Source organism: Trachurus japonicus, chromosome 7 (genome assembly GCF_045865225.1).
Source record: "Trachurus japonicus isolate A0001 chromosome 7, Traja_1.0".
Taxonomy (NCBI): Eukaryota; Metazoa; Chordata; class Actinopteri; order Carangiformes; family Carangidae; genus Trachurus; species Trachurus japonicus.
Window position 1 is genome coordinate 30,130,049 of NC_140913.1, and position 18,934 is coordinate 30,148,982.

The following is an 18,934-nucleotide window of genomic DNA, read 5'->3' on the forward strand; positions in this document are numbered from 1 at the left end:
TGTAACTGACCAGCAGCAGCTGAGACGACCAGATACACACAGTTACACACAGGTTCAAGTTTATTATCATCATCATCATCATCATCAACATCTGGCTGAGGCTTATGCTGAACAATCACTCCTGTTCTTTATCTTTTAAGGTTTAATCTGTAAATCACATCTCAACTGAACCCAAACTGAGTTTCACAACCCTCATGAAGACAAAGTGAAACATTGATTTCACATTGAGGCATAAAAAAAGACAGATTTCACTCACCTTAATGAAGAAAACCGTGTGTAACATCTTCTACACTTCTCTTGAAATGGAGCCACAACTTCCTGCGTGCATGGGGCATATTTGAGGGGCTGAGGTGTCTAGACGTTAAAGATTTCAGATTTCTGAGGAAGTAATGCCACCGTGCGGGGTTCAGGGACAGTGCACTGTTTCAGTAACGCAACAAAAACAGTTTTGGTTTGGGTCTCATCATTTAAAAGTGAGGATACAAGTACAAAACACTGTTTGTCAGGTCAGGACAGTGAACGTCTTCTCATGGTTCAACAGCTGTTTGTTCTGAAACTTTAAACAGAAACTAAAACTATCTGTTATCTGCCTCCTTCCTGTTCGTATAAAATATGAAAGTGTGGTGTGAAAAAAAACATGATTTGTGCGATTTGAACTTTGACATGAGTGGGAGTCATGAATAGCGAAGTAAAAAAAGTTGTGTAATCAATAATGCAATTAAAATGACTGTCTTTTGATTTGGATTGTTGCTTGTAACTTTGCATGGAAATACCAACAACTTCAGAGGATTATTGGTTCATGATCATTGATTAGCTGACTTGGTGGGCGTGGAGCATTCAGGGTCAAGTTTACTGTGTGGGAAATACGGACGTTATGTTTCCTCCTGGAGATAAGTTCTCCTTTGTGTTCAGGTGTAAACTTCCAATCAGAAGTTTGAAAACATATCTATGGTGTTTCATTGACCCATTGATAATAGGAACAATGACAGATGAGCTTGAGCTACAGGAAACACCACAATGACCGCCTGTGTCAATGTTAAAGGTCTAATGTGTAGGAATTCCCCCCATCTAGCGGTGCGGTTGCATATCGGAACGTATTCTTGATGTTGCATTCACGTGAAATCGGGCAGACGTCAGACAGACAACAGACGCTGCATGTAACAGGATAAACAAGCGTCTATGTAAACAAGTGGTCCGCCAGCACGAGGCAAAACAATACAGGCGTGACAATATGTTGTCATGGTGATGTCGTATTGTTTACCTGACCCACGTTTTACCATCTTCCTCTCGTGGAGTAAAATGACATCCGGTTGGTTTGCCGACGGCCGTCTGCCTGACTGCACCTGAATGCAACACCAGAGCCTCCGTCCTTCCTCACACTACACAGTGGTGACAGTTTTAACAGGCGCTACCTGGAAAACTTTCTCCCCGAGCCGACAGCTCCGCTGAGTTTCCATGGTTACCTACGGTCACGCTGCCACTGAACGTAAAAAATGGCGATGCAACATGGCCGCCTCGGTTCGGTGCGTCGCTCACTTATGTATTTGTAACGACTTGTAACAACTCATTCTAAGGTACGAGAAAGCTTTCATTTGTATGCGGGTGTGATTCAACTTCAGTGAAATACGTATTTATGAAAGCAATATTTGATTTTTGCTAATAAAAAGCCAATTCAGTTACACTAATTATCAGTAGCTTCAAACACTTTACCACTAAATCTGATCAGTTCTTGGTGAATGTTTGTGTATAAAGGTGTTTGAGATGTTGTGTTAAAGGACAATTCCGGGCGAATTCAACTCTGGGGTGTATTTTCATATCATTTTAGGTCTAAAAGAATGAATCTGAAGATTTTCAGTTTAATCGCTCCTGTTTTGCGGTAGTTGCATCTGTCCCCGCGTCCCCACGGCAGCAATGAATGGGAGTGGATGTAAGTTCCGCTGTTTAGGCTGTTTCCAGCCCTCAAAGCCGCAATTTTTTTCCACAGACAGCGTCAGATGGCTACTCAAACATGCACCGAGAAGTTTATTTACTTCAAGCAAGCCGGCATGTTTGTAAAACTAGATCTAATTCAAAGTCTCCTGGAGTCTCGCGCGAGCCCGAAGTTGCAGTGCTGGTGTATTCAGGCGCAGTCGGAGCTACCGCTTGTGTCATAAACACAGGAATATCAACTCTTTACTTGCTTGAAGTGTACATTTTTTTCCACAGACAGCGTCAGGTGGCTACTCAAAGATGCGCCGAGAAGTTTTTTTTACTTGAAGCAAGTCAAGAGTTGATATTCCTGTGTTTATGACACAAACGGTAGCTTTCCCACTGCATGTGAACACACCGCGCACGGCAACTGGGTCTCGCGCGAGACTCCGGGAGACTTTGAATTAGATCTAGTTTTACAAACATGCCGGCTTGCTTGAAGTAAATAAACTTCTCGGTGCATGTTTGAGTCGCCATCTGACGCTGTCTGTGGAAAAAAAATGCGGCTTTGAGGGCTGGAAACAGCCTAAACAGCGGAACTTACATCCACTCCCATTCATTGCTGCCGTGGGGACGCGGGGACAGATACAACTACCGCAAAACAGGAGCAATTAAACTGAAAATCTTCAGATTCATTCTTTTAGACCTAAAATGATATGAAAATACACCCCAGAGTTGAATTCGCCCGGAATTGTCCTTTAAACCAGTATACTGGGTTTATACTGGGTTTAATGGGTTTATACTGGGTTTATAATGGGTTTATAGCCTACTGGGTTAATAATGGGTTTAAAATGGGTTTATAATGGGTTGATACACCAATAGAGTCTTCCAGTAAACCCTGAACTCTGTTAGCACTTCTAGGACTTTTTTTGAATGGGATTTTGGTAAAATACCTCAAAATAGGTCTGTGGTTAACAAAAGCTTAAGCAAGTTTCAGGTTTTGTTCTACGTGAGAAAAAGCTCCCGCACACTGTCATCACTTGCAGAGGTTTTATTGAACAACGTTTCGGTCCTGAGACCTTCGTCAGGTTCTAAAAGACTTTTAGAACCTGACGAAGGTCTCAGGACCGAAACGTTGTTCAATAAAACCTCTGCAAGTGATGACAGTGTGCGGGAGCTTTTTCTCATGTTACTCGACCACCTGGTCTTCTCCTACGCACCTGTCCGTCCGTGCCGGTGTGCACAAGTTTCAGCCAGGTTTTGTTCTACACAATAATATACACATGGTAACATGGTATATGATAAATAATGTTATCTACTGCTCTATTCATTGATTTCTCACCGGCTTCGTTGTTAACGAAAATGCACATGGCCGAGAAGAGGGTTAGCAACACAAAGGAAAAGAGACCAGACGTACATAGTTCCCCTTTAACACAACCTTTAAACGTGATTTGTTTTTTGTTTATTTGTGGTGCAATGGATAATTAAATGTATGAACCATCCATCCATCCATCCATCCATCCATCCATCCATCCATCCATCCATCCATCCATCCATCCAACCATCTTACCAGTGCAGTCTTGGGGGTTTCTGGAGCTAATCCCAGCTGACATATAAGGGCAGGGTTCACCTGGACAGGTCTCCAGTCCATCACAGCTCTGACACACAGACCTCACACACTCACATTCACACCTATAGATAATTTAAAAGGTCTCCAATCAACCTGGTGTCCATGTGTTGGTGAGATCCCACACAGGCACAAGGAGAACATCCAAACTCCATCCATAAAGGTCACCAGGCCCAGGAATTGAAACTTAAGCAATAAAACAATGTGACAAAAGTAGATATATGAAATGTGTAAGTATTGTACATTTCATACTATAAAACAAGCAACAAATGATGATGTGATAAAGTTTGGTAATTAAAACTATATTTCATTAATCTAGTTTAATTAAACAACGAATAGATGAAACAATCAACAAGTTACACTTCACTTTTATAAATCTGTATCACTGACCAGAGAGGACGACGTTTGAATTTAGTGTAGCTCATCAATGCAATGCTCACCCTCTCACACACACACACACACGCTCGCACACTGAGTTATGAGCCTGGCTCATCCTGTTGTTTTCATCTCAGGGAACTCCCCATTGTCTCCCATCAAGCATATTATTTGTATGTGTCGCTCTTGTTGACAAAGGAGGTCGATATATGGTTATTAATAGCTGCCTGTCTTGATGGAAAAGGGAAGAGTGAGGTCTTTGGATTCCGCCATCTGCATTAAACAATGCCTCATTCAGCAGCAGCTGGCACAGCGAGCTCAACTTTGTCGACGTTCACCAATGTTACAACACAAATTAGGTTTTTTCTTTTTCTGTTTCTGCTCCATATTCTAAATATTGGACACCAGTCGCTGCAGCTGTGAGAGGTTTCAGATTTCTGTAAGGGAGTAATCTCAGCACGAAAATAAATAACAAACACAAAAAACTTGACACTGCACAGTCCTGACATGTGTGTGTGTGTGTACTGTATGTGTGTTGTTGGTCAACACAGGAGAGCTGAGCCTAATAATCAAGCACCAGGGAGTTTCACACTTGTACAAACTACGTGTTAAAAGTTGAAAAAACTGAAGTTCATCAGCGTTGTGATTCTCCTAAGGATTAATTGTGAGTGTAAGTGTGAGTGAGTGCTTGTGTGTGTGTGTTTGACTACAGGGTGTTGCACAGCACAGTAAATCCCAGAGGTTGTTAGCACGCCCAGCTGCGAGCGCAGGTCTCCATGTTTCTGTCAGCGAGGTTGTTCACCGCACACTCTTCGGCCCTCTGATTGAGGAAATCCTCTGACTGTTTGCTCTGCTCGCTGAAAATCAAACGTCCCAATGGTTCCGCCGTCTCTCCCCCCCACTCACCCGCCCCCCCGGCGCACCAACACTTTCCCATGAAGACATGTGCATGTTTACTGGGCTTTGACAGATATATGGGCCTTTGATGAGCCGAAACGCAGCCACACCAACGTCTCCTATCAAATACTTTGCATGCCCGGTTCACTTCATACATCACCTTTATTGTCCCACAAGAGGAAATTGTTTTTGCAACGGGGAAGTATTAAAACATTAAACATAAACACAATAAAAACACAATGGAACAAATGAAAACATTAAAAACTCTTGGTTGTTATACGCCCAGTTCGCCCATAACGAAGAACTACTGTACAACAACAGGAATGGGCACAAGCTGAAGTGGAGCCAATAAGAGGCTGGGAATAAAAATTAAACTACGTCTCTGATAAAAAAAGATGGTTCAGATTTGGGTGTAATGGAAAGTAACCTTAGTATGTTGCTTTTCTTCCACTACAAAATGAAGACTTTTTTACTTACAGCATGACTGGACTTGACCGGTTTCTTATATCTGAACCGTCTTCTGTGCATCTTATTCACTTATACACTAGAAAGGAAAGATTTCTACTCTTTGATCTCGTTTTGGACTATTTCAATCTGACTATAAGCGCCTGACATGATTCCTGTCTTTGTGCTAAAGGGTTGATCATGCTGCCTGTTCAATTGTTTACTTAAGGAAGCAAAAAAAAAAGCCCCTTTAAGTCGCTATCACTGGATTCTCACCTCTGCCTCTTTGGCAGGCTGCGACGACGACGAGTACGAGGGCCCTGATTGTCCGAGTGCCTGCAGCAGCAGCAGAACGGGGGGAGGGAGGTTGTGTTACGACGATCTGTATTGTTCCCCCTAATTTCTTCCTTGGGATTTCCTCTGGCAGACTCCCCCACACCCAGCCGCCCACCGCTCCTATTCACCGCACAGCCCTCCATCATCCTCCCTCTGTCTGAAGGCCCTGCCAAAGTCTCTGGCACATAGAAAACAATTGTTCTTGCAATGTTTGAGGAGACACAATCAGCTCCTCAGACGGGGCTTCTCTTCCCCCCACAGAAGCTCGGCGGCTGACGGTCAGGCAGACAGACTTCCTCCTCCTCCTCCTCCTCCCTCCTCCTCTTTGCGGAAAAGCGGTCATGTTCAGTTACATCGGAAGCGAGGTATCTGAGTCTCGAGCCACAAAAGTGACTCAGAATCATTAATATCTTTGACATGCAGGTGGAGTGAGAGGCCATCTCTCCCCATAGCCAGCCAGCGAGTTGTTTGAAACAAGCTGAAACAGACTGAGAGCAGGAGCTATTAAAATATTACCATGTGCAGGTTTGTCTCTAACAAGAGCGCTCTGGCAAGACTACAAAATCCTGAGGATAAGCACCCATCTGGGAATCAGGACTGCGCTCCCAGATGATGTTGAAAAAATGCTTTACATCCTTCCTGTTTCTGGATCATCTATTTTAAGTTTTTTTGGTGAGGCGAGGACAGGAACATGTTTGAACCGTCAGTCTGAGCTCGTTTTGTTTCATATCAAAAGAGACACGGCTCAACGGGATTCATTAATTCATTCTTCCTAAAAAATCTGCTTGTGTTTAGATCACACGACGACTGTTTGTCAGTCGACGCGAGCATTGGTTGCAGAGTTAGAGAGACACAAAAGATGAATCGACCACAGGCAACAGGAAGACAACGAATGCTGCAATAAATGTCGTTTTAAGGGATTTTTATTCACCAGTTTCAGACTTTATTGTTGCAGTATTCCTAAAAGAAACACCCATAAACATGTTGCATTTGCTTTATCTGGTTTATTTTCAGCATAATCTCATCTGTTAAATGATACTAAGTCAAAATCGACCCACTTTAAGTCAACGTACCACCAAAACAACACTGTTTTGATTTCACCCAGGACCCTTGTGCACAAAAACCACCCACGACACGGATCCTATTTTGACCAGCGTTGCCAGTTTCAGCCCATTTTTGGTTTGATTATGTACAAAAAAAAGAGAAAAACCTCTCCTCTGAGCTGCCTTATTGTTTCCACCAAGGAAATGTTGGGCTGGTTTCCCATCAATCTGCCCCTCCTCTCATCTCGGTGTTGTGATTGAGAGACCGACATGCAGGGCACCGAGTTCAGCTTGACACGCAGCGACCGACAGCTGATGACGTCAAAAACAAATGTCACTTAAGTTCATAACAACAGAAACCGAAAGTTTTTCCCATTTTTAGTCCAAATATTATTCAATATCATGTCTAATTTCTCTTTTAGTACAAGTTTACATCTGTTGACATGTGTGAAAATGTCATTTTAAACATCAAAGACCAAGGAGCAATGAGTGAATGTTATGTTTTGTGTGTTATCTGCTCAGTTTACACCTTTAATAAACATATGTCATTGTGTTTTTGATGCATAATAATATCTATATCTCTTGCCATGTTTACATATTCCCTATATCTATCAATGTCTATAGTTTTCTAAAGTTTTATGGTACAACTTGAACTTCAGTTCCAGTAAATAACGAAAAACAACACTGACACTGGGTCAAAACAATCGATTTGTGGTCAGAGGGTCAGATATTGACCTTAATTTTTGTTTTACTGTGCAGGAAAGAAAGAAGGACTCTCTACGTCTCTGTGCTACTTAGCTCCATGTTTGTTTATATAAAGTTACAAAAGGTGAATTCAGGCTTCATCCATCAAAGACATGACAGTGAGATATATCAGAAAATACAGAAATACAGAAAAACTAACAAGTGTTTTGCTGCTGTTCTCCTTGTTTTTGTCTCCCACAGAACAAATAGAGTATACACTAGTCTATATACCGAGGTCATTTTTCATCTTCAGGTCACAGCGCCGGGCTGCAGCAGGAGGAGGAGGAGGAGGACGAGGAGGAGGTGAACCTGAAGTCGAGCTCTCCGTTTCATCTCCGCTTGAAACTCTTCCTCTGCTGGGATTAAGAGATGCGAGTGTCCGCGCGGTCGGAAGAGAGAGAGAGGAGGAAAAGAAAAACTCACCAAAGTGAAGCAGTAAAACCTCTGCAGTGGTCCCCAGGTGGATCCTCGCCTGTCAGACATGTTAAACAGATCCGCACTGACATTATTTGCTGCCTTTACCCCCCTCCACCTCCTCCTCCTCCTCCTCACTGCTGATGATCTCTGCCATCAATTTGTTACTGCTCATCTTGCAGAAGGAAGACGAGGAGGAGAAGATGAGGAGGAGAGGAGGGAAGGGAAGGGGAGTAAGGGGGGGGAAAGAAGACAAACTCTCTCTTCTGATTTTGTTGAAAACTCACTGTTCGGTTCGTTCGTTCTTTCGCTCGCTCCACCAGAGAGCCGCAGCAGCTACATCTGGGTCCCAGCGCCGGATGATGTCAAGACTGGCGCTGACCCAAAGCCCGCCGCACAGAGAGTTCCTCCGAGAGGTCGGCTGGGCGTTGTTTTCCCTTCCTGTGCCTCCGTGACATCTTCCTGCCGGCTGGGGGGTGGGGGGGGTTGGAGGGGGCCTCGGGGAGCCATTTGAGGGGAGGCCCCGGGCCCCTCGAGCATGGAGAACTTAGCACAGCAAATTCCAATTAGCCTGACAGGGCAGGTGGGGGAGGAAGAGGGAGGAAGAGGGAGGAAAGGGGAGGAAGGGGAGAGAGAGCCTATAGACCCCCAGCATGCACCTTTTTACTGCCTTGAAATCCTCTTTCCATGCAGCCGGCTCCGTCACCGGGGACAACCTCCTCTCCTCTCCTCTCCTCTGTCATGTTGAGGACTGAGTTTGCGGTCGGACTCAAACTCAAACTCAAAGCGATGCCAGACAGGAACTGGGGCTCAGCTGTCTGTCTGCGAGCGAGGAGGCGAGGAGGCAATATGCCTGTTAGAGCGATCACCGCCGCGACCGTTTCAGACTGCAGAAGACAAGGAGACAGAAACCTACAGAGACTCAAGTCGAGAAGCTTTTGATTTCTCAGCAGTTATGAAATATTTTTTCCAGTTGCGAGTTGCGTCTGAGTCGACCGTCGTGTTGTTTAGAAAATACAACAACATCCTGTATAGCTAAATAATCATCTGTGGTATAGTGATAGTGGTGGTGGTGATGGTGGTGTGAGCAAGTCAAAAGGCTTTCCTTTGCTCCTGTGCTCCACCGTGACCTCTGACCTCTCACCCCGTCGTCTCTTCTCCCTGTCTGCCGGGCCAACAGCGGTGATTTATCCCCCTGACATACCAACAGCTGTGTCGGGGGCTCCCAGCAGAGTGTGGGCTACTATTTGCCGCCGTGACTAATCGATAACAGACTTCAAAAAAACACCAATCGTGAGATTTTTGAGGAAAACACACACACACACACACACACACACACACACATATACACGAACTTACACACATACAAGGCAATGACACCAGAAACCCTGAACCTTCAGGCTTCATCAACAACGACTTGGCAACACGACTGGAAACAATGGAAATGTGTGTGTGTGAGGGTGTGACATGTTTCCATAAAGACAAAATATGTGACATTTTAACCCGATTAATTGGTGATTAGGAGGATCTACGTTTGCCCAGGGAGCCGCACGATCTCCGATGGTTTCGTTATCCAACAAAGACGTTTACTTCAGTGTAGGGTTTTTTTTTTTTCTGTTGCCTGTTTTGTAATGAGAGCGGCCTTTCTCAAATTCCAGTCAACCTGAAACAGAGGAGGTCTGAAGAGACAAATAAATATTCTCTTGTTTTTCCATCCATACACTCTGCTTGTACTTAATTTCCCAGGCAGCACCACAAGAGAAGCAACTGGACATCTGTGTTTTATATCACAGGTGTTGTCCTGATGACAAATCTGATTTATATGAACAAGAACGAAGAGAGGAGGGAAAAAAAAGGCTTTTATTTTGATAAAATATATTTTATTTAAAACTTTTTGCAAAAAAAAAACAAAACAAAACAAAAAAAAGGACAAAAACTCATAAGTTTCAAACAAATGCCCTGCATCCTTGAAAGGCTTATGCTTAAATTTCTCAGTCAAGTATAAATAGTCTTTTCTCTCTTTTTCTTCCATCGTTTCATCCAGCATGTGAACATCCACAAAATGTTTGTGTGTGTGTGTGTGTGTGTTTGTGTTGAGTGTGTAACACCAGCTTCGACTCTTCCCTGAGAAAGTCTTTTTGATTGATTGATTGATTGATTGATTGATTGATTGATTGATTGATTATTTTCATGTTGCTGATCAGCTGCTGGTCTTCGGTCAGCGTCTCATTCGCAGTGGACCCAGTCCTCTCATTTTTAAACAGTCTCTTCCATCTTTTATCTGGAAAGAGAAAGAGAGAGAAACATCTCAGTCACATGAAGGTTTAACAGATTTTTACTTGCACCATAACTCATAAAGACAATTTAATTCTTACTGTAAATGCAATCTGCAAAAAAAAAAAACCCTCATAGTTTAAGGTCAGAGTAATGTCTACATGCAGGAGGAAGCTGGAGGTTGTGCAAAACGTGATGTAACAGAAAACACAGTGAAAAAAAAATCCCCAACCATCTGTGTGACTGTCTGGATTTACAGACGTGTGCAGTGCGTAAAAACCACTTTTACGCACATGAACTTCAAGTTAAAGCGATTTGAACATGAGGATTAAAAGATAAACAGACGCTGCATCACATGAAGCTCTTGTAAAACATGATAAATAAATAATAATAATAAAAAAAAACATATCTGGATCAGAGCCGTGGTGAAGTTTAAGCTTGTGAAAGTTAAAGTTGTATTTATTTACCCCTTTCCTCTGGTTGCTCAGGCAGAAGGTGCAGATGGTCCGCGGCTGCTTCGCCTCGCGCTCCCCCTGCACGAGGCACGGCTGTCCGTCCACGCAGCCGTCCCCGATGAGGAGCACGTTGGCCAGATGGGAAATGTAGCTCGACGCCAGGCGCAGAGTCTCGATCTTGGAGAGTTTTCTGTCCACCGGCTCGGTGGGGATGAGCGTCCGCAGCGCCGTGAAGGCGGTGTTGACGCTCTGGGTCCGTCCTCTCTCCCGGGCGTTAGCGGCGCTGCGCTGCTTCATCACCACGGCCGGCTCTCCCTCTCCCTCTCCGTCTCCTTCTCCCTCTCCTCCTCCTCCTCCTCCTCTTAGCTGCAGCAGTTTACGCGAAATCCGCCTGCGCTGCCTCTCGCTGGAGTCTCCGTAACTCTGCTCCGAGCTGCCGTCGCTTTCGCTGCGGTTGTCGTCATCCTCGGACATGAGGGCGAAGTCGGAGTAGATTAAGTGCGTCGCCACAGGCCGCAGCATGGCAAAAGTCATCATTAACTCACCAGTCCACCACCACCACCACCACCCCCCCAACTCCTCGGATTCAATCCCCCCCCACCCAAACAAAAAAACAAACGCAGGGACTTTCCCTTACATCTCAATATGGCGCAAAAGGCGCTGCGTAAAAACCACCTGCGGAGAGAAGGATGTGTTTGACACGCTGACCGTGTTTTCCTCAGTGAGCTTTCACTGGCCTCACTACCTGGTCAGCTGGGCTCTTATAGCTGCATGGGAGGAGCTCGCAGTGTGTTACAGTAGCAGCTCGCTGCACAACATGCTGCATGTGGAGACTATACACAAACAACAGCTCACCACAGAGTTATTAATTAACAAATGCGCCATAATTAGAGCCTGTATTAATGTCACAGTGATGCATGAGTGGGTCCAGAGCCAGGAATGTTAGAAACAATGGAGTATTTTATTTATTTATAGCCATTTAGTTCATGACAGGTTTTATTTCATCAAAATTGAGAAGTAGAAGTAATTTTACACCCCGTATTACAACAGGACACAGTAAAACAGTGAGCTATAGCTGTAATCAGTGAAGTGTACTCATCCTTTACCAAAATAAAAGTGGAAATGTGACATTGTGAATTAAAGCCATTCATTCATTTTATTTGCATGTTCGCATATCAAAATACTGTAAAAGCACTAATTTTACAGAACAACACCTCTCTGTATGGAATATCATTATATTACTTCACTTTTATGCACTTGTATGTTGTTTTGTTGCTGTGCCTATGGTTGAACTAACTTTTTAAGATAAGACTTTATTAGGGAACTTTGTAATGTTACAGCAGCAAGTGTAGTAAAATCAATGAGTGTAGTTGTCAAACAGAAAAGTCTTTATGGATAATATCTGCTAATTTGATAATATCTAACACTGCAATGTTGTGACAAGTAGCAAAAACACCATAAATCCAAGTAACTGCACTTGACTGTGTACTTATTAGTGTAAGGAACTCTCTTGTTTAAAACGAGAGCTTCTGCTTCATGAGCTTTATTATAAACTTGAATTATTCAGGTGTGATACAGACTAGACTACACAGAGTCTTTTAAAAAGGCATTTAGAGAGAGTAAAGTTTGCTCTCCACTTATTTCACAGTTTTACTGTCGTGTGCTAGTCTGACATGTTTATGGCGCTGCCACCCGCTGAGGTTTGTTTTTGTTGCCTAGTAAACTCACACTGATGCAAGAATCCAAACCACAACGGCCTTAATTATTTGTCTGTAAAGAAACTTCAATTCGCTGAACATTTAAATGTAATTGTGCAGCCATTTAGAGCAACCTGGACGGGCATGTAAATCTCTGTTTGACTTGCCGGCTCTCAGATTTCCAATGGAAATGTCCAAGTCAAATGTAAGAAGTTCTTTAATTTGCATATCTCTTTCAGGATGTTTGACCTTGCAATCACTGTATACCACGAGTTAATCCAAGGTTGTATAATCCCACTGTCACATCCCCTCTATATTAAATGCTGCTTTTGGCTCAGACTGAGGATCACAGCTCAGGCGAGCAGGGGGAAAGTTAAGTGTGAGTAAATAAACACTGACCAGATGATCCTGGAATGGCAGGGATTCATTTGCTCGTTGCCCCGAGTTCAAGAAAACAAAGCGGCCGGTGGCAAATGGGTGATTTAGTCCCTTTAAAGCCACAAGTCTCCAACCACTTCGCTGTTCCTCAGCTGCATCAACAGTCAGACATCAGACACCCAAACTGTCTGCCGGAGGAGCACGGAGGTCCTCCAAAGGACACGAACCAAACCCAGGAATCTGCCGTGCCAAAGGCTGTGTGAATATTTCAATTAGCTGAAATAAGACGACGAGTCTCCCCGGAGATTCGTCTTCATACATTTTAATTAAAAAACACTACGAGCTACGACAGAAACACCAACTCATTTTCATTTGTTATGAAATCTAATGATCCAGTAATAACAAACCCCCCCCCCCCCCCCTTCAACCCCAAGAACTGACGGCCAACAAATTACAAAGCCATGTGTCACAAAAGTCCCACACACTCTTTGTCACTGTATCTGTTACTGTATGGTTAATTACATTTAACAGAGCTCAGACTCACCCACAGTGTGTGAGTAAGACACAGAGACAGTGTGTTGAACTACAGTCTATATAAACTGAGGCATTAAACGACTTATTTAATGAAATATAAAACAGTGTTTTGTGGATCTACTGTATTTATCTATAGTGTCGAGGTTTGATCTGTGTGTTGGGCTTCACAGATCTCTAGTGTTGTAAGTCACTTTGGATAAAACTGTGGTAAAACTTGGCTTTTATAGAAACAGATTGTTGTGAAACATATTTATTGTCTCCACAGAATGAAACCAAAAGGTCTTGGTGATGCCCTGACATTCCCTGTAGCATCGACGTCTCTGGCCGTCAATGTTGGTAAAGATAGATATTCATGACACCCAGAGGATGAATCTTTATGACTTTGGTGTTCTTCTGCCTTTTCTTTTTCCTCCAGCGCCACCATCTGATTATCTAGTGACATATCTCCACTTCAGAAAATCACCTTCACACTCCAAAGACGTTCACACTCTGTCAGCCGCTGTACTAAGTTGGTTGTGGTTGGTTGGTTGTTCCGCCTGGCGTTTTTCTTGTGCCTGATTTTTTTTTTTTTTGCTTGACTTTTTTTTTCTTTTTTCCTTTGCCAGATTTTTTTTTGTTTTTTGCCAGATTTTTTTTTTTTTGCCTGACTTTTTTTTGGGTTTTTTTGCCTGATTTTTTTGTGTTTTTTTTCTTCTTTTTTGCCTGATTTTTTTCCTTTTCTTTTTTTTTTCTTGTGCCGGATTTTTTTTTGCCTGACTTTTTTTTTTCGTACAAGAGTAACTGGATGGATTGGCACAATGGGGTTTCTAGTGTCCAGAGGATGAACCACAATGAACTTCCGAGCAGCAGGCAGCAGTGGATGAAGCTCCCTGTAGAGGTGGGCAGGTTTCTGAGGCGGATGGGAAGTCGAGGACAGGCCGTCCAACAAGCCGTCAGGTCGCGATCAGAAGCTGCAGAGCGAAGCAGCAACTGGATTTGGCTGAAGAGGAGGAAGGATCCCAATTGACCTATGGCTAAGCCACGCCCCCAAACACAATGAGCCAATCACAGTGCGCATAGCTAGCCCATACACTCGGACATTCTCTGCTTCCACGTCCATTGAAATGCATTGCAGTTAGTCAGTTTTCATTCGTTTTTATATGTTTTTTCTTGACATTTTAAGTTTAAAATGGTCAAACGGTGTGCATGGGGTACATGCAACTCTGACACTAGGTATCCCGAGTGGCTGGGCGACGGGGTGTATTTTTTTTTACCTTTTCCTAAGCCAAATCTCAACCGAGAGAAGTGTCTGCTCTGGATAAAGTTATGAGGTAGACCACAATACCAACTAAACGTGGGTAAACTTAACAAGGATGTCTACATCTGTTCTAAGTTAAGTCAACAACGTATTTGAGGCAACATATTGTGAGAGATGTTTAGATGTTAGCCAGTATCACAACTAAGCATAAAGTCCGCTAGCTTAATGCTAACGTATAATGCAAAACTCCATAGACAGGCTAACAGAAGTTAGCCCGTCGCTATCGGCGTTTCACGGCAAACGGCAGCCATAGCAGTAAAGTTAAGTTAAGTTTTGGTGACTTCGAGGTGATATTTAATCTTTCTGTCTCCAAAAATCGTCAATTGCCTCCTGTGAAATGTCTCCTACTGTGACAGCTGCCATAGCGCCTGTCACCGAACGTTGACTGTTTGTCCGAGTGAGTGGAGGGGGCGGGGCTTAGCCATAGGTCAATTGGGCTGCAAGGTGACGAAGAGGAGGGAAGCTCACCTGGGCCCTGGCCAGGTGTCCCTGTTAAAGGTCCAGTGTGTGAAATGCAAGGGCGTGACATCTAGCGTTCAGATTCTAGTTTGCAGCGCTCACTCACTCGCACTCACCCCTCCCATCGGCCAAGTGATGGTGGCCTCCGAGGACAACAAAGCTTGTTTAGCACGACTGGGACGACGAGTATTTCAGGAGCGATGGGGTGAAGATCTAAACAATTTTACAATGTCTGCTGTTTCTTACTCCTTTCCTTCCGTGCTCTCTGACTGGCTGGATTTTCCATTTGGGCTGCCGTTCAAAGATGGCAACACTAAATAAAGGCTACGAAAACCAAACAGATTTTATTTTATGGCAATTATACACCAAGATAAATATATTCATGGGTAGTATATTCAGATTTTGCCAATAAACCTTACCTCGCCAAATATTACACACTGGACCTTTAAGCTCTCGTGGGCCTATCAACGAAACACCAGTGAAGGAGGATGCCCACCCGACGACCCCGATGAAGTCTTTGTCTCCTCCACTCGATATCAATAACGTGCCGATTAATCCTGGGATTGTAATATCAAGCCCTATATGAGCTCAACAATGAAACATCTCACTATTTACACTTACAGTATATTTAAAGTTTGAGGGATGTTTTATGTTTTGTTTTCAAGTAATTTCACACAGGTGTGGCTGAGCTGGGGTGGAGTATTATCAAGTTATCTGACCACATTAAAATTCTGTTGTGCAGTTGCAGCTTTACTCCTCATCTACTTTCCTTCAGTCCTGCTGAAGAGCGACTGTTTCACTCACTAATGAGCTCTTGGTCTTAAATGCACAATAACAAAGAGTAATGGCGACTGACTCTCTCTCCAGCTCTGCTCCAGTCTCCTCTGCTGCTGCTGACACATTTGCATACAGAGTTGGCTAATGGTGTCTCTTACATCCCTTTAAAGAACAAGTCTGGTGCTTTTCTAGATTTTACTTTCTAACAATAAATAGATCCAACTATGAAATATTGTGTATTTTATCCACAGGTATCTTTTATTCCTCTGTGCTGTAGAGCCTTTTGTAAAAAAAAAACACTTTTATAAAAACACCAAACACCATTACATGTATTACAGTCAGCACTGTAATGGTTTATTTTAAGTGGATCCCATATGCATGCTGCTTAATTACTCACGATAGCACTAAATATGCAGCTGAAAAACAGCCCCTATCATTTACACTACACGGTGTCTGCGGAGTAATGTTCACTGAAATCAACAACGTTCAGGTGTTTTAGGGAAATTGTTCAAAGCTTTTAAAAGTAAAAAAACACTAATTTGCGACCCTGTTTTATAGATTTTTATCCTCAATCCACAACAAACCGGCTCAGAGCTGAGAGCCACAACGAGGCTGGCAAAATCAGAGAGCGGACTAAGTCACTGTTGGTTTTAGTCTTACTATGGGCTTTGTGAGGTCTGTGTCCTCTCTGAATGCTGTTTCTTCAGTATTTATGTAGCTTATGGTCGGTGTTACACTGATAGGCGGTTGGGATTAAGGTAAAAGGGAAACAGAAGTTGACACGGACTCCAGGACAATCACTCATTTACATATTCATCATCACTAAGAAGTTAATTGGTCGTCTCATCTTAATTCTGTTTTGTCCCAGTTTACATGCAATGGGGAAAATCAAACAGTTGACGGAAACATGTCCGCCTAACCGTTAAATGTTATTTCTGTTACATACAAGGAACTCAATTTCACACAATACAACAATCACAGCTTAATATAAATGTATTTCATATACTGAATAATACACAAAAAATATGCATTAAAACCTCAACAAATAACTTAGAATATTTTAAATTGTAACCGTTTAAGACGAGGGCTGCCATGTTTTGATGTTGTCGCGACATCAAGTCGGAAAGTCGGAGCTCTGAAATGATACCCGAGTTTCCGACCTGTAATTTCCGAGTTCAACACTGTTCAATTAATTTTTTACAACTCGGAGCTCGTTTTTTTCTGACTTCCGAGTTGTTTTGAACGCAGCATAAGTGGCTATATGCATCGTTTCAGCGGTCCGCCCATTTGCATTTGTTTTCAACGATACTGGTGAGAAATCAATCCATGGAGCGGTGGATAACGTATATATCATATACGTGTTACAATGTGTATATTTGTGTAGTCTTATCTGTCATAAACAAGAGATTACGGGTTACGGGGCACGTTTCAATCACGGAGCTGGGACACCGGGTCGGAGCCTCTGATCTTACAAGGTTGGTTTTCAGCCGAGAGACGTTGGGGTGGAAGGCAGAGAGCCTCCATTCTCCCTGGAACAAGTTACAAGTCATTGATTAAACCAGCAATAGTACTCTTAAACTGGTTAATTAAGGTAAAAAAAAAAAGTAGCTTAAATCCTATAGTTCCTCTTTAATATGGACCCTTTTCCAGTTGAACAATCACATCACCTAGTAAACTGGATGAATGGGTCAGACCGGGATTTCTAACAGCGAGAACATGGAGAATCTGACAGTTTTATTCATTTATTCAAACTGTCCACTTTACCTATAGTACAAATGAGATGCATGCTATCCCTCGCTACTACTGACCTGGACCTGGAGCGATGCGCACATGCATTGTCCAGTTTCAGTCAGATTGAGGCGAATATGCAAGAAAATCTGTTTCTAATTGCATTATCTGGGCATTTTAGTCAGATGCTAAGAAGTCCAGTTTTCGTTTACATGCACTAAGTTGTCCAGTTATAGATGGATTAAAACCATAATTTGTTATATTTTTTGCAAGTGTCATGTACAGTTAACATACTGAATGCATATCTGCCTGTCTTTGTGTGTGTTTTAACCAGATCTTTGTTGTTACACAGGGACACACAGCACCTGGCAGTGACTTATTTTCCATGCTGGGTCCCTTTCCAAGACTACAGAAGCAGCGCTGGTAGACACACATGTTAACTTGAAGGGGAATCAATCAGCTCACTTATACAGGACAGACACGTCCTGTTCACTGCCTACAAAACATTTGTCTCCCTCTGGGAAGCCAAGAAGATTTTTTATTCATCGTCAGTCTTTCTTTTCTTCCTGTGCCAAAGGTTTTTTTTTTTTTTGTATTTTTTCCAACCTGTACTTCACATACTACGAGGTAGACTTTTTAAAAGATACACATACTTCACATTTCTGAATAAATACTGCCAACATGAATCTCCCTCTGAAGTCGGCGCATGCAGTTGCTGTTGGAGGACAAGGCTGATGCGAAGGACAAGATAATAAGTTACACCAGCCAGCACAGCACAGACAACAATGCCTTTAGAAAAAAATGTAAAAAAATAAAAATGCCAACTGCTCCTTTTTTATATCCGTCAAGCTGCACATGTTGGCTCTGATTGACAGGGCATAACCACACAAATGTCACTGTGCCGGGGAAACTAGACGAGTGTTTAGGCAAATAGAGCCGCTCTGAGCTTGAAGGCTGTGTGAAATACAACCTATTGCTACTATGCCTCATGTATAAACTCTGACAAAGCCACATAGACACGCGGGGTTTATGCACAATGTGCCTGTGCGGTGAGGTCAGAGGGTGGATACGGCGTTGCAAATCTGGCACAAATTACACGCCTGCAGCCACCAGCGGTCTGAGGGAATTCCGGATAGGAAGCTGTGAGAAGTCCTGATCGGCTCGAACAGCTAAAACTAAAGTCTTTCAAGAGGATTTGGTTTGTAATGCCTCCCCAAGTGGAACAAATGGGGTGAGCTGGCTAACCAGAGATCATTTTTCAACGTTATTTTAAAATGTAGACAGACTCTACAGGAGAGCCAGAATCAGCTTATGTTTTGGTAGCTTTATTTTCTGGCATTGGATCCTTTTACAGACCAATGCAGCAGCAGCTATAAGAAGACAGAGAGGAGGGGGAAAAAAGCTCTGTCTATCAATGTTTATCTCTTATCTCGGCAAGCTTGTAGAAAATTAAACATTTTTTTTAATATCCTCCAGAGTCTAGTAATCTAATCTTCTTAGTTTGCACAGTACTATACAATACAGACATGTTTCAGGACCATGTGACA

General features: G+C 43.0%; 1 protein-coding gene across 1 annotated transcript; it reads right to left on the minus strand.

The window, feature by feature from the left end:
* Positions 1-9,655: 9,655 nt before the first annotated feature.
* tcf15 (transcription factor 15) lies at positions 9,656-11,074 on the minus strand. Its single transcript, XM_085783145.1, has 2 exons — positions 10,530-11,074; positions 9,656-10,069 (listed from the first exon to the last, which is right to left on the minus strand). The coding sequence occupies exons 1-2, from the start codon at positions 11,052-11,054 to the stop codon at positions 10,007-10,009; spliced, it is 588 nt and encodes a 195-aa protein (XP_085639271.1). The 5' UTR covers positions 11,055-11,074; the 3' UTR covers positions 9,656-10,006.
* Positions 11,075-18,934: the final 7,860 nt, after the last annotated feature.

Excerpts from the sequence above, each read along its gene's own strand:
- tcf15 (XM_085783145.1), bottom strand. The coding sequence starts at position 11,054 with ATGATGACTTTTGCCATGCTGCGGCCTGTGGCGACGCACTTAATCTAC. Across the intron at positions 10,070-10,529 it reads TGAGCAACCAGAGGAAAGGG|ATAAAAGATGGAAGAGACTG; the intron begins GTAAATAAATAC and ends TTCTCTTTCCAG.